We start from the raw sequence: 16,605 nt of genomic DNA, 5'->3' as shown, positions 1-16,605 counted from the left end.
AAATTTATGCAGAAAAAAACTGTTTATTAACATTTTAAGTTTTTATACATGTTTAAGAAAATTTTCAATTGAAGTTTGTTTACTTTTTGCAATTTTTTCGCAAACAATTTTAGTTTCTAATGATTCCTTAACTCTATAAAACAAATTAGTTAAAATCGCATCACTTATTAATGCCTTGGATTGGGATATCAGTTTATTTACTTCTATTAGCGTTTCTTGGTTTGATAAATATGGCACGGGGGACTCCTGGGACGGGGGAAAAATGGCCTTTATTGGAGGTAGTCAGGAAAATGTGGCCCTCTAATGGGAGGAAAATTAACATTATGTCTATGGGGAAAATTTTCGTTCCTCAAAATATTGGCCCTTAATAGAGGTGGCCCTTAAGTAGAGGTGGCCTTTAGGAGAAGTTACACTGTATATAGATAAAAAAATTTAAAAAATAAAAATAAATAAAAACTAGTATTTGTCTGATCAAACTCAAGCAAGTTAAGTCACACTAATGAAGAACTCTTTAGGTACATTAGCCAAAGAAATGTATTTACTGGCAAAGAATTCATTTAATTTGGCACAGGGGGAAAAAAAGTAAGTATTTGCGAAATAAAAGAAAAGAAATAAAAATCCGATTATGATCAATACCCATACTTAGCCAACAAGTTTTGCTTTAATTATACACATCGTTCTCTTCATTTTATTAATAAAAGTAATCTTCACAAACAAATTTTTCATCTGAAGTCTTAAGCCTCTGGCTAATTATGAAATATTTCTTGCGTTATTGTAGTAAAACGTTAGTGATGTGAAATATATATATATATATATATATATATATATATATATATATATATATATATATATATATATATATATATATATATATATATATATACACACAGAGAGATGGAGATTCCATTGTTCCTACGTCTAGACACATTTTTCTTGCATCGGATAGATATTCTACACTTCGGTTTCAGGTTCCTTATTTTGAGAGTGGATAATCCGAGTACATTCAAAAAAAGTTAATTCAGTTGGAATGTGCTTTTATATGTGATTTTGTTATTTAATTAATAATAACGAGCATTATTTAACGAACACGTAGAAATAATAACTTTGACCTCTTGAAAGTAGGATTTCATTAAAAATCAGAAAAATACAATCGAGCGTGAAACAATTATTTATTTTTTATAAATATTACGATTTTCGCATTGATAAATTAAATCCCTATTTTTCTCGTTTATTTCTTTTTATGAAAATATTCTTCATACGTCATGGGAACTATTTTTGACAGTTTTAAATCCTTCCAGTTTCTGAGTTCACAGTCTTCATTATCTTCAGATCTAATTATTACAAAAACTAGAAAAACAATCTTCGAAAACTTAAAAGTATACGTTAACTAAAATAGTTATTTTATTTTATAATGTAATAAATAATAACTCAATTAATAGTAATTTTATTTTATATCATTATTAAATCATATAAAATTTGGTTTTGATATCGAATTTTGCATTGATATTTTTAATAATTTTATTTCAGAATTGTATCCAAAGCTGTTTTGAAAAGAACTTTGAAATCAATTTCTGCAAAGACTTACTACGAATATGTTGTCGCGACTGCCATGACATCTGTTACTGATGGTCCTGTCATTTCTTCCACACTAGGTAATAAATATAATTAATTAAATCTTTTAATCTATGTTTGGCATGGCTAAGCTAATCACGTTAAGGTAACTCAACGTTTAAAAAGCGGATTGGCAACCTATTTCCATACATAATTTATTTTTTAAATATGAAAATTAACTTAATGTCGCTGAAACTATTAACTGCTCTCGATTCATCCCAACCTTCAACTTTTAGTTATTTTATTTTTCATCTTATCTTTCAGCATTATAAGTTAAAACCTAAAGTGTCGACATGTTTTTGTCTTTGTATTTTATTATTATTATTATATATAGGTTTTAATGGTATGCGGTACCACCCATCATTTTTACAATGCTTTTTTTTTAAATACAATACTTCTATCCCGTTTCATATGCAGTTATACAGGGTGTTTATAAAGTCCCGGACCCATTTTGATGTTTGACAACTCATAAAATAATAAAGATAGATTAAAATTAATAACATAAATGATTAAATAGACTCAAAAAGTTTCATGACCTTTGTCAATGAACTTCCACGCGTGCCCCCTTCGTCGCACGGAGAATATCAAGTCGATAGTCAATTTCACACCAGGTAGCGGCAAGCATGTCGGCATCCACAGAGGCTATTGCAATGTTTACAGGAGGTTCGACACGATCCTCCTGTAAACATTGTCCTTTGAAAGAAAAAAGTCCAGCGGCGTTATATCAAGTGATCTGGGTGACCAAGGAAGACCTCCTCGCTCAATCCATCTTCCTGGAAAATGGTCATTCAAAGAACTACGAACGATGATACCCAATGAGGTGGCGTACCATCTTGTTGCAAAAAGACATGTGGCTGAAGCTCTTCTAGTTGTGGAAATACGAAGTTTTCCAACATGTCTAAGTATACGACTGATGAGACCGTCATTTCTGTTAAAAAGAAGTTCTTTGAATGACCATTTTCCATGAAGATGGATTGGGCGAGGAGCTCCAATGGTGGTACTATTTAGTTGGAAAATGTGTCAAAAGTTTGGACCTCTTCATATTTTAATTAAAAAATTTCCTCGATTTTAAAATCGTTTATTCAAGGATAATACTATTAAAAAAAGTTTTTGTTATTTATTTATTAAGTTTTATGCACTGGTGTGCAAAAATTGAGGACAAAGGGGTTTTTGGAATGTAACTTTGACTATATACGGGTCGTCCGCTGCCGTGGTTTGTAGGACGACCTCTACTAAACCTCTGGGCAGCTGTCCCTGTCTTCTGAAATGTGTTCCAAGCTCGGGAAACAATGTGGGTGATCCCGATCTCCGCAGTCACACTGGACCTTCACTAACACTTCGACCTTTTCCCAATTTCTCAATGATTCCATTTCTCGTAAACTTATCTAGATGTCGTCTTCTGTGTTGTCTGTTTTTATTTATTTATTTTTTATCCGTCGTTGAACAGCTGACCCAAATTTCGGTTTACGACTACTAATGTTCAACTCCGTAGCCTTGCATATTTGAACTAATCCAGAAGACAAGGAAACTCCTGGATCTGTACCCCCAGAGGTATTGATTCATTATGGGAACATGGAGGACTTTGCGACTGGACAGATTTAACGTGCATCGGTCACCTTTACTGCACGAGGAGTCTTCGGCCCGCGGGGATCGAACCCACGAACGATATTTTATTTTATTTTATATCCGTCGTTGAACAGCTGACCCAATTTCGGGTTTACAACTACTAATGTTCAACTCCGTAGCCTTGTAATTTTGAATCAATCCGGAAGACAAGGAAACTCCTGGATTAGTACCCCCAGAGGTATTGATTTGTTATGGGAACATGGAGGACTTTGTGACTTGACAAATTTAACGTGCATCAGTCACCAATTACTACAGGGGGAGTCTTCGGCCTGCCTGGGATCGAACCCACGAACTCTTGGACATGGGCCCAATGCCCTACCAATCAGTCTATCACGGCCCTCCACGAACGATATTTTATTTATAACCGTCTTTGAACAACCGACCCAATTTTATGGGCTTACGACTGCTAATGTTCAGCGCCGTAACCTTGCAATTTTGAACCAATTCAGAAGACAAGGAAACTCCTGAATCAGTACCCCCAGAAGTATTGATTTGTTATGGGAACATGGAGGACTTAGCGACTCGACAGATTTAATGTGCATCAGTTACCATTTATTACACGGGGAGTTTTCGCCGGAACCCACGAACTCTTGAACATAAGCTCAGCGCCCTACCGACCAGGCTATCCCAGCCCCCACGAACGATATTTTATTTTATTTTATAACCGTCGTTGAACATCCGACCCAATTTCATGGGTTTACGACTACTAACGTTCAACTCCGTAGCCTTGTAATTTTGAACCAATCCAGAAGACTAGGAAACTCCTGGATCAGTACCCCCAGAGGTATTGATTTGTAGTGGGAACATGGAGGACTTTGAGACTCGACAGATTTAACGTGCATCAGTCACCATATACTACACGAGGAGTCTTCGGCCGGCGAGGATCGAACCCACGACCTCTTGGATATGGGCCCAGCGCCCTACCGACCAGGCTATCCCGGCCCCACGAACGATATTTTATTTTATTTTATAACCGTCGTTGAACAGCCGACCCAAATTCATGGGTTTACGACTACTTACGTTCAACTCCGTAGCCTTGTAATTTTGAACCAATCCAGAAGACAAGGAAACTCCTGGATCAGTACCCCCAGAGGTATTGATTTGTTGTGGGAACATGGAGGACTTTGAGACTCGACAGATTTAACGTGCATCAGTCACCATTTACTACACGGGGAGTCTTCGGCCGGCGAGGATCGAACCCACGACCTCTTGGATATGGGCCCAGCGCCCTACCGACCAGGCTATCCCGGCCCCCCACGAACGATATTTTATTTTATTTTATGACCGTCGTTGAACAGCCGACCCAATTTCATGGGTTTACGACTACTTACGTTCAACTCCGTAGCCTTGTAATTTTGAACCAATCCAGAAGACAAGGAAACTCCTGGATCAGTACCCCCAGAGGTATTGATTTGTTGTGGGAACATGGAGGACTTTGAGACTCGACAGATTTAACGTGCATCAGTCACCATTTACTACACGGGGAGTCTTCGGCCGGCGAGGATCGAACCCACGACCTCTTGGATATGGGCCCAGCGCCCTACCGACCGGGCTATCCCTGCCCCCACGAACGATATTGGCCATATCACACTGTGACAAATTCACTTCGTTTAAACTGATGTATATCATACAATACCATTTACATAAATACTGGGTTTCCTCCACCAGCTCGTTTTATTTCCTTGCGACCCCCCCCCCCCGTGTACGTCATGGTGCATATATACACATTTTCTACTTTATCTTACCGTGATCAGTCTTCTTAATGACCTTTCCTTCTGTTGCAACTGCCTGTTTTTTTTTGTTATGTTAGTTTTCCCATTTCGTCCTTATTTTTGCATACTAGTGTAATTTAATTTATTGATGATCGAAACAAATTTGATGAATCATTTCTCGTGTCATTTACTTTTCAACTTTTTCGTACTAGGTAATAAATATAATAATTTAAATCTTTTAATTTGTCATGACTAAGCAGCAATCATATTTAAATGTGAATAGGTAACCTATTTCTCTACAGAATGAATCATTAATAATTACGTAAATTAGCTTAACGTCTCTGAAACTAAACTGCTCTAGATTCCTTCGAGCTTCAACTTCTCTGTCATTTATATTTTCTTTTCCTTTTTGTTAGATAATAGTTTGACTTATAGTAAAAACTAGTAAAACAATACTTCGTAGTTTATTATTGTTTTACTTACAGGTTTTATACGTAGAAAAAAAAAGGACATATTTTAAATAACTTTTGATTTTATAATGATGGTTACGAAGTTAAAAGCTTGTAAGCTACTAACAATTTGAGCAATCAACCTGTAATATGCTAAATATTTAGGCATAATTGACTAATAATTTCTAAATACTTTCACTAGTTAAGTAGTGTTTAGTAATAATAACGTAATATTTCAGAAGTGAGAAGGTGTTTTAATCCCGGAATCGTTATTTTTGATTTTATTATTTCAGTCATGAACCCTAAACTAATTATGTTCATTTAAAAATGTTTCCCGATTTTATAAGTTTAATTTATCCAATGAGAATTTTAGGTAAAAAATATGTTTAATTACTATTTATGTTTTATAACTATTTATTTAAAAACTGCTAAACATTTACTTTAAATGCATAAGTAATTATAGTTCAGTGAATTAATCAAAACAGCATGAAAAATGTTCAAATAAACGGCACTTAGGTTGGTCTTAGCCTAAATTAGTTATAACCAAATTCATTTGGATTAACAAGGTGATTTTTTTTATCCTCAACTATTCGGAAACAACGTTGTTAAATAAAAGAAAATATCATCGTAAGAAAAAGAAAAAAAATCTAAGGAAACCCCAACTGAAACTTAGCTGATTAATCGCTTCATTACACATTTAAGAATGAGAAAATGGTGATTCTGAAGACGCAATTTTAATAATTAGAGGAGTAGACCTTTAATAAGCGAATTAGTTAGTACAGACGATAATTTAACTGAAAATCACTAGATTAGGCTCAAAAACACTTTTTTGCAAAGAAACATGCAGTAAACCAAACCAAAGAAAGAAATTTATATCGCTTTATTTATTTTTTTTCTTTGTTAAACTTCAACAGATAATGCTAATTAGTTGGTACTATTTATAAATAACGTTACAAAGTCAGACACAAAAATATACTTTATCTAAATCAAAATGGCTTTTCTTCTCTTTTTTTTTTTTTTTTTTTCAAAGAAAAAATCAACTTGGTCGATAGTAGTTACAAAATTTTTGAGACTTTGTAGCCTTCTGCTAGTAATACTCTTGACTATTTCACAACAAGCTGGACAAACTATTGTTTGCTGAAAAAAAGAATATTTTACATTAAAAATTTGTGCATCTACTATCAAACTTATTGAGTATTTAAAGAGAGTAAATACTAATTCATAAATATTTTTCTTACACGCCCTTTATTATCTAACTTATTCACGTCGTCTCCTTATATTTACTTTTCTAAAAATTTATTAAATTTGCTGTTTTGCTTAGCTTCTTTTCAAAATAACCCTGGAACAATAAGCGCACGAACAGAGGAAAGGAAGCAAGCCCAGTTATTTATTGTTCTTTTTCGCAGTTTAATATTTTTTGACGTTTAATCGCGGATTTCTGCTTTTCTGATTACCCCCAAGTTTTATTTATCGCGACTTCTTGCATGGAAAATAAACTATACTCAATAAGATATTTCCTTTACACTTAACTTTGGGATTCTATCACAACTTAAAACGTGGAAGTATTTCTTGGTCATGTTTGAAACAAATATTCAGAGGTCTGTTTAGAAAAAATTTGGGTCCGTTTTTTCATAAAAACGGACCCTTCTCAAAATATTTTACCTTAAAAGCGGACCCTTCACAAAATAATTTTTATTTTAATTGGACCCTTCACAAATTTGTTTATCTTTATTATTGTTTTGTTAATCGAATAGACCCTTCCCAGGAAGGGGGGGGGGGAGGAAGAACGACAGATGTAAACGAACTAAGTTTTGTCTTCAGCAGTATAGGCTAAATACCAATATTTGTATGTTGCATCTCTAATTTAGTTGCAGCAATTGCTGTTTATTTTTTAAAATTTAAATTTTTTTAATTATAATTTTACAGTGTTGAGCATAATCATGTTACTCTATTAACAATTTAATAACTTTTAACTTTACAATTTAAAAACTCCTTGAAATATTTTTTTGCAATAACAGGACTCTATTTGCACAAATTCACAAAAGCAGGACCCTGGTTGAAAGAATGTGATTTAACGTTTATTTTATATTGACAAATTACGAGTAATTTTTTCACAATTTTACAAAAACGGACCTTTCACAAAATGTATGGACAAACCCCTGGTTACGAGTCCCCTCAGAAATGTTTTATTTATAACACCGTAATGTCCGAAGGATCTTTCATCTTAGAAAATATCAGCAGGACCTGATTACCGTATAAGTCAGCTAAGACTTGGTTGGTGCTCAGAATTTCTTGAGGACTTCCCACAAAATTAAAAGAAAAACATTTTATTAAAATTATACATTTATTAAAAGTTATTTTTAGCGTTGAATCTTAAAGTGAATGAAAATAAATTCAAACAAGTTATTAAAATCTTGCATTTTTTATAAATAATTTGAAAAATTATTACTTATGATCTTTTTAGAAACATGAAATAGAAATTTGTTTCTTTGGTGTTAATCATTTGAATGTGAACCCTGATTGTTAAAATAAGGGTTAGCACTCAAACTGATTTCGCTGGATTTTTTTTTTTTTTTTTTTTTTTTTTGTTAAAAAAATTATTAAAAAAAATGGTTATTAATAAATTTTCTGGTAGTTTATAATGATTAAAAATCTTTTACGGTTTTTTGTTAGTAAGAAAGCTTTAGTACTGGAAAATTTCAAGCGAAGTGTTATTATTCTCATTTTTGTAAAAATGCTTAAAAAAAGGAATTGTTTAGAGGTGAAAGGAAAAGTATTGTTGGTTGGTGGCCCGTTGTAGGCTGGTGGGCCATGGATGTTAAGGCCCACAATTTCATGCCCTAAAGCATAATTGTGGCAATGTGATTAACGTTGCGCACAAGCCACCTATACTTCCCAGTTAAGCTAGTACCCATCAATCTGAAGCTGGGTGAGCTTCAAATCGCTACTAGGATTCGAACCCCAATCCACAATGACAGTTAAGTGCCTTAACCGCTCAGCCAACGCACGGTTCAAGTAGTTTTTTTTTTTTTTTTTTTTTTTTTGTATGCAATACAATCTTCATTATTTAAATATCAGTAAAACTGTAAAATTTATTGAATTAATTAAATTATTTATAAATATAATTAAGCTCATAAATATATTTGATATTATGGAGAGAGAAAATTCATATGTTCGTTTACCTTGGTTTAGATTGAATAGAGGCCCCAAAGCTTTTTATTTCCTTGTGCCCTTTTTCTGTTAGTTGGGTCCTGAAAATAATGCCTTATAGGAAATAAGATGCTATTCTTATAATTGTTGTGCTTTCTTAACTGGATGCTATTCTTATAATTGTTGTGCTTTCTTAACTGTTATACATAATTGTTAGGTAAGTTTTGTACATCTTTTGGCAGCATCAACTATGCTGAACTTGAAAATGGCACCAAATTTTAACTTAAAGTAAAGCCAGTCTCTTAAAAATGTAAAGAATTCGTTTTATGGATACTATTTGGATCGTGATTTTTATAATTATATAGTATTTTCTTAAAAGTTATTCTACTTGGGCTCATAAAAATGAGCAAAAAATTAAAGTTATTGATATATTTTTCTTGGTGAAATGTCACGAACTTAACGATTTTTTTTCTTTGAAGAAATTAAATAGTTCTTTAAATTTTTTTTTTTAAATATTATTCAATTACGTAGAACCAATGTTTATTTATCAATTATGTGGCACCAATAATTATTTATTTTTTTAGCTAAATAGTTAATAGTAAATTAAAGCTTTACCTGGAGTTTAAGATACTCAAACTCAGGCTTTTTTATTTTCCTTGGTGAAAAGGGGTCCAAAAGCATGTTTAAATCTTTCATTTATGTTTCTGAAGCGTTAAAAATTTTAAATTATTTAAGAAAATTGTATATTTCTAACATTTAATACTTTTGGAAACATTATTGAATACATGCATGAGTAATGTTATGTTTGCTTCTAAGTATCTGAAATATACTGAGAAACTTTAATGATATTTTTTCTGCTATGTAGAAATTAAAATGAGAAAAAGAACCTAAATATTCACTACAGGCCTTTTCTTCTCATTTTCTGAAAAAACGTCATAAAGATTTATCTATGAAAAAGTGAAAAGCAATTAAGTGATTTTGTTATCTAGAAGTTCATTTATAGAATAATTCTATTGAAAGAGTGAAATGAAGGCAGCCAATAAACAGATCTTTATATTAGCGTAATCGAAATATCATTTAAAAAATTATTTATTTTTCTAGTTAAAGTGGTAAGAAAATGAATTGAAGTGAGGCAACTGTGAAAAACTTAATAGTTAAGAGAATAATTCTATTAAAAGAGTGAAATGAAGGCAGTTAATAAACAGATCTTCATATTCGCGTAATCGAAATATCATTTAAAAAATTATTTATTTTTCTAGTTTAAGTGGTAAGAAAATGAATTGAAGTGAGGCAACTGTGAAAAACTTAATAGTTAAGAGAATAATTCTATTAAAAGAGTGAAATGAAGGCAGTTAATAAACAGATCTTCATATTCGCGTAATCGAAATATCATTTAAAAAATTATTTATTTTTCTAGTTAAAGTAGTAAGAAAATGAATTGAAGTGAGGCAACTGTGCAAAACTTAATAGTTAAGAGAATAATTCTATTAAAAGAGTGAAATGAAGGCAGTTAATAAACAGATCTTCATATTCGCGTAATCGAAATATCATTTAAAAAATTATTTATTTTTCTAGTTTAAGTGGTAAGAAAATGAATTGAAGTGAGGCAACTGTGAAAAACTTAATAGTTAAGAGAATAATTCTATTAAAAGAGTGAAATGAAGGCAGTTAATAAACAGATCTTCATATTCGCGTAATCGAAATATCATTTAAAAAATTATTTATTTTTCTAGTTAAAGTGGTAAGAAAATGAATTGAAGTGAGGCAACTGTGAAAAACTTAATAGTGAAGAGAATTTAGTGTCTTGAATTTATGTCTAAAGAAATTCGGAAATGAAAAATAAATAAATAAAAAAATTGCCCAATGGAATAAATATTAAAGTTTTAATGTATAGAATGGGTATGAAAATTTAAGAAAATTGTGATAATTGGCCAGACTGTCCCTTCCGCTACAATTCTTTTATTGTTTTTTTTTTTCTTTCAATAACAAGTCTTTTTTTTTTCTTTTTTTTTAAGAACAGCAATTATTGATATTTTTCTAATTTAAATATTTTTATAAATATTTTATTCTTAAAAAACGATAAAAATGCTTTGCATCGAAATTAAAACAGGAATAAATCAGAAGCGTACAAAATTAATATTCTTTCAATGATTCGAAAGAAACATTGAAGGAATATTAATTTTAATTAAGTTGGTATATATTTGTCCAAATAAATAAATTCTTGTGGTTTTTCCATCTATAGAGATGTAGTAAATATTATTCATATAAAATGTTTATATATGCGTTATATAAAGAAGTGTAAAATACATACAATTTTAAATACGTGTATCCAATCAAAAGGTTTTGAGGTTTAAGATAGACAAAAGTTTTTATTATTATTATTAAGTTTAAACTTTGAAGCAGCCTTATCTACAAATGCTTAATATCCTAAAATATGATATCACAGTAATTTTATCACTACTTTGTTTTTATATCCTAAGGCAGTTTTGCAGGTGGGCAAATTTAGGAAAATATTTCATCCTCATTCATGTTTACTTTATCTCATAATAGGGGAAACTGTTTTTGCTTTGTGGAGGAAAATGCGGGTTGAATTTCAACTTACTAAGTGCAAGATCGAAAAAGAGTTTAAAAAATCTTTTCAATTGTGAACTATATGAAATAGATAAATTCTGTCACTTCTACATGTCTCAACTCAAAAGAAACTTTTTGTACATATTTTTCATGAGCATAAAATATCGAACGAATTGTCCTGTTTAGGACTGGGCTATAAATCGATGTATCGAGACATATCGATTTAACGCATATATCGGCAAGACGATACAGCGATGCATTAGAAATCTGATTTAATCCGTCGAGTAAAGACAACGAGGGCAAAGCGATATAAGACACGCAAGGATATAAGATAACGATATAGCGATATAAGACTCTTCTCTTACGTTCCGATGTCGACTAGCGCTGTGGAAGACGATGTTCGTTTCGTTATGTTGAAATGGCCTTGATTGGTGAGCTGTAGAATCAAAGTTTTGAGAACATATATCGTAATCTCACATGTTCATTTTCGCACCTCTTAGTTTTTTTGCTTTGTCGCGACTTGGTATCGTTTCTTGTAGATTATTTTCAGTGGGACTAACTTCGTGATCGCCGATGTTACCTTGTTCTGAAGGTAATCTATTATTGAAAAGAATATATAAATAAGAGTTTCTTCATTAATTAGATAAGTTTTTTTTTAACAAAACTTTTTTTTTATTTTTAAATGTGAAAATTATCGAAAATCTAATTTAAGGCACCCTTAAAGAATTAAATTTGTTAGGTTATTTTTTCACTTTCTTTTAATTTATTAAAAACTTTTTGGATAAAACTTCTTATAATTTAATGGATTTTTATTACTGATTTTAAATTTATAAATCTTGTTGTTTTTATTTTTAGAAATAAAGTTAAAGCAAAACTTATTTTTTGTCATTTGGATTTGGACATAAGTCAATCAACATTGTTTATTCAAAAAAATTTAAAAGGTTTGCGTATTTTATTCATTTTTTTAAATCATTTAGCACTTTGTTTTATTAGAGAGTATAATAATTTTTTAAAAAAATATTCTTTTCATATTATTTGTTAATTAGCTAAATATATTATCGAATATCACAATTCTTTTGTTTTTATTTTTAAGAAATTAAACCTTACTTTGTTTTTCGTTCCTAATTCGGTCATTATTCAATTTAATTTAATTATTTATCTGAAATAATAATAATAAAAAACAGTGTTTTAAAAGCGTTTTTTTTTTTTTCTAAAATTTATTTAGCACTTTGTTTTAAACATACAAATAATTTTTAACGAACTTATTTTTTAAATTTTCTTTCTATACTGTTAGGTAAACATATTGATAAATTTCAATTTTATTTATTTTTTTATTATTTATCTTTAAATTAAGAAATCTTTATTTGTGTGATCATTTTTAGAAAATGTAACAAAACTTGCATTTACTTTTTCATTTAGAAATTGAACATTACGATCGAACTTAATAATTATGTAATTAATTATGCATAATAGTACAAGAAAATATTAATTTGCAAAAAAAAGTTTTTAACACTTTGTTTTAAGCGTATTATGAATTTCTAAACAAACATTTCAATAAATATTTTAAGTAAGATTTGCACATTGCAGTCAATTTATTTAATATCTTTCTTAAGCAAAACATATATATCTTCAAATTTATAAATTGATTTAAATCAATCTGAATATGGAGTTTTGATAGAAATATGACTTTCTGTGCCTTACAAGTAAATGAAATTCAAAAATACTATATCGCGATACATCGCTATATCGCGATGAAAAACTGACGTTGCATCACGATATATAATTTCTAATATCGTCCAGTCCTAGTCCTGTTCTTCCCAGATCACACTATACATACTTGTTTGCTAGTACAAGTATAATTTGTATTTTCCCCTTCTTATAGATAAATAGTATGCAAAAAAAAATTGTAAATAAAAAAAAAGTATGGTAAAAAAACATTAAATAAAAATTAAAAACAAAAATAAAATGTTTTTACAAAAAACATTTTACACTGGTTTTTGTGACGCACAATGCGCAAAGAATAGGACATATTCATTTCATTTATATATTATCAAGAGTTGTTGCCCATCAAAGTTTGCGAAAAAATTTTAAATCAACCCCTATAGGTCAAATCTAATAGTAAGATTAATAAATGTAATCTAACATCGATATTTAAAGAATACAGGTTATTAAAGTCAAATAAAATTAAATTTTTTAATGATTATTTTGCATTTCATAAACAAATCTGACAGAAATTAATATTTTTATTACCTTATCTTTTTTTATTATAATCTTTTCACTCTATTTTAATCCATAGAATTCATAACCTAGATCATTCTTGTCCTAGCAATGTATATATATAAAAATTTTGCTTATAATTAAAATAAAACTTCCATGATTGGCTTACTAAAACGATTCGTTCTGTTGTATTGTAAACCATTTAAAGAACGTTAAATTTTAAAACAAAAAAAAACGATACTTTTTATGATTTTTAACAAAGATATTTTGAAGTCATGTTTTATTTTAATGTGTTTTTAATGCACAAAAACTAATTTTAAGATTATAGTTTACAATTTCCATACTAAAATTTAAGGTTGCATGAAATAATCTTTTCTCTCCCTTTCCTTTTCATAAAGGTTTATTACCTTCATGTATAAATCAGGATTTCTTAACATTTTAAATGTGGGGACCCTATGAGCATTGCGCAAATCCAACAAACGCTTAAGACAATTAGCTTCTTCACTTGACTATAATATTCTATTGCAGTCTTAGGGCTTTAATTTTAAATCATAGAACAGTGTGAAAATTTTAAATAAATAACTAACTTAAAAATATTATACAATAATAAAAATGTGTCGTTTTTTCTTCATTAGTATTTGTCTTATCTTTACCTATTTACAAACACATAGTGTAAAAATATTTGGTAATTATAAAATTACTATACTATGTTAAAGAAATATCAAAATTTCTGAAATTTTTGATGACTCCTTGCTACAAGTCCAGCGACCCCTGTTGGGGTCGGACCTACAGTTTAAGAAACGCTGCACCTTCAGAAATTATTACCACTTATTTTTTCAAAGCACGTTGTTGAAGGCCGGGATAGCCTGGTTGGTAGGGCACTGGAGATCCATGTCCAAGAGTTCGAGGGTTTGATCCCCACAGCCTAAGACTCCCTGTGTAGTAAATGGTGACTGATGTGATGCGCGTTAAATCTGTTGAGTCTCAAAGTCCTCCATGTTCCCATAACAAATCAATACCTCGGGGGGTACTGATCCAGGAGTTTCCTTGTCTTCTGGATTCAAAATTACAGGACTACGGAGTTGAACATTAGTTGTCATAAACCCAAAAAATTGGGTCGGCTGTTCAACGTCGGATATAATATATATGTATATATATAAATTAATTTAAAAAAAGCACTTTGTTTGTTTTTTCTAAACCCAATAATTCCTTTGGCGCAATCTGTAATTAATATTTTATACTACATTAGTTTTATCTGTCGGGAAATCTACTGGAGAAACACTAAAAAAAAAAAATTAATCCTAAAACTCTTTATTTTGTTAAAAAATTAAAAAAAGTAGTTGGAGAAATAATTTAAAATGCTGAATTTCAAAAAAACGCAATGCAAGCGCTAAAAAAAGTAATAATGATGATTAAATTATTTAAAAGCACAAAAATAAAGTTTTATTCACGATTGTATTTACTAAAATAATTATTGCATGCAACTAAATGAATTTATAAAAAATTGAACCAACTAACCATTTTCTTTTTCACAATGTGAAAATCTATTTTCATTTTCTTGAAAATAAAAAAAAGTTACATTATTAACTGATTACTCTTTCTAAGCTATTATAAATAAGATTTATAAAAATGATAACTTAAACGATAATTTATTTCGAAAAATTTCTCCAAACTTGAAAGTGCACAAACTTTTGAGTACATTAATGGCTAAACACTATGCAATAGTGCATTTAATCTTCAAAACTGTATATCAACAGTGTGTAAAACTGTGTATAACTATCAATAACCCTGGCTTATATTCAAAAATAAGCCATGTATTCTATGGTTAAGCATTTCAATGGGGCAAAGTACATGATTTAGTTTTCTATAAATAACTTATTTAATGTAGAACACATTTTCTGAACACGGGGGACTCCGTTATCATTTGGAATCGTAAAAAAAAAAAGCAAAAATGAATGCACAGTATATATGCAAATAAATATGTAAGCCAGAACTAAAATCCCTATCAAGGAAGGTTGGATTCAAAACATCAGAATCAGTTTGATTGCCGAAATAAACTTGGAACGGTTTCTAGTCAATGTTTTTTTACTGCCTTTGATTTTTCCAGCAATCAAGCATGTTTTGATATTTTTTCCCCCTTTCTCCTTCATAAGAGTTTTGTTGATAAGAGAGACAAGTTTTGATACGTTTCTGTTTTATCATAACTTTAATATTAATTTGCGATCTTGTATATCATTTTTAAAACATGATTAAATAAATCATTTGCATTCTAAAAAAAGGAATCTTTTGCAGATAGTAGTTGTGAGTCTCGAAGTGCTGCGAGTCTTCATAGTGATTACCCAGATAGCCCACAATGCTCTCCTTCAAATCAAAACCAGACCTGTGATAGCAAAGGAAATAGTGAAACAGGTGATGTTAAGGTTAAAGAGGAACCCGCCAGTCCGGTAATTTAAATATGTTTTCTTGTTAAAATACAATTAACACATGTATCTTAACTCTTTCATCACGACGGACGAGATAACTCGTCTTCCAAGAATACTTTCTGTACTCTATTGTTGTATTAGTGAATATGGTTATCGATTGCAATTAATTATTATTTTTTAAACTAAAATAATTAAGTCTTAAAGTCATTTAAATTTATTTTCAGTTTTAGTGCCACGTATGAACTCTAAGCACAAAGGGGCGTCTTAGCCCCTTTGAAAGTGTAGACGATGAAAGTGTTAAAGCCATCTACTTCTGTCGTCATAGTATTAGTTTTCTAATCAGTTTATTGTTAGATCTCTTTCCTATTAAAATAAATCCTCTTTAAGGCAATGACAAACAATATTGCCATTTTGGATCACTTTCTACACATACTATAATATTCACGTTGTTAGTAAAGTTTGCTCTTGATATATTGTTTTAGAATTCTTGTCAGAAATAAAGACCAAAAAAATATACTCAATGGGGTTGCAAATTAATATTAATGGTAAATAATTTTAAATGGTATACAAAATACCAAAACCTGTTTGTTTGTGAGTGGAAGACTATTGAAGATGAGTGCTTTGAGAAACACTTTCAGGTTTCAACTTGAAATAAAGCAGTTTTTGATGTTCTCTACACCCGCCTTCCTTAATCGAATTTTGTCAGATACCGCTTGCATTCTTTTGCCTCGTTTAAGTATCAGTTACGACCTCCCATGTGTATGCCTTTTCTTTCATTATTGACAAGGATTCTGCAAAGTATGTATTAAAGGTAGTACTTACGACCAGGGGAGTTGGAAAGAAACC

At 30.4% G+C, this 16,605-nt stretch overlaps 1 protein-coding gene across 10 annotated transcripts in view; it reads left to right on the top strand.

Moving 5' to 3' along the window:
- The window catches only part of LOC107437530 (nuclear receptor subfamily 2 group C member 2), a 125,087-nt gene that overhangs the window by 77,186 nt on the left and 31,296 nt on the right, over positions 1 to 16,605 (top strand). For all 10 annotated transcript variants that reach the window (XM_043040090.3, XM_071187938.2, XM_087155012.1 and 7 more), the window contains 2 exons: positions 1,528 to 1,652; positions 15,629 to 15,780. In XM_043040090.3, coding sequence (XP_042896024.2) covers positions 1,610 to 1,652; positions 15,629 to 15,780 — 195 coding nt within the window. In that variant the 5' untranslated portion in view covers positions 1,528 to 1,609. The remainder of the gene's footprint in view (positions 1 to 1,527; positions 1,653 to 15,628; positions 15,781 to 16,605) is intronic.

Source organism: Parasteatoda tepidariorum, chromosome 11 (genome assembly GCF_982258835.1).
Source record: "Parasteatoda tepidariorum strain Cologne lab strain chromosome 11, Ptep-v5.0, whole genome shotgun sequence".
Taxonomy (NCBI): Eukaryota; Metazoa; Arthropoda; class Arachnida; order Araneae; family Theridiidae; genus Parasteatoda; species Parasteatoda tepidariorum.
The sequence above is the reverse complement of the archived record's forward strand: the minus strand, read 5'-3'. Positions and strand labels throughout refer to the sequence as shown.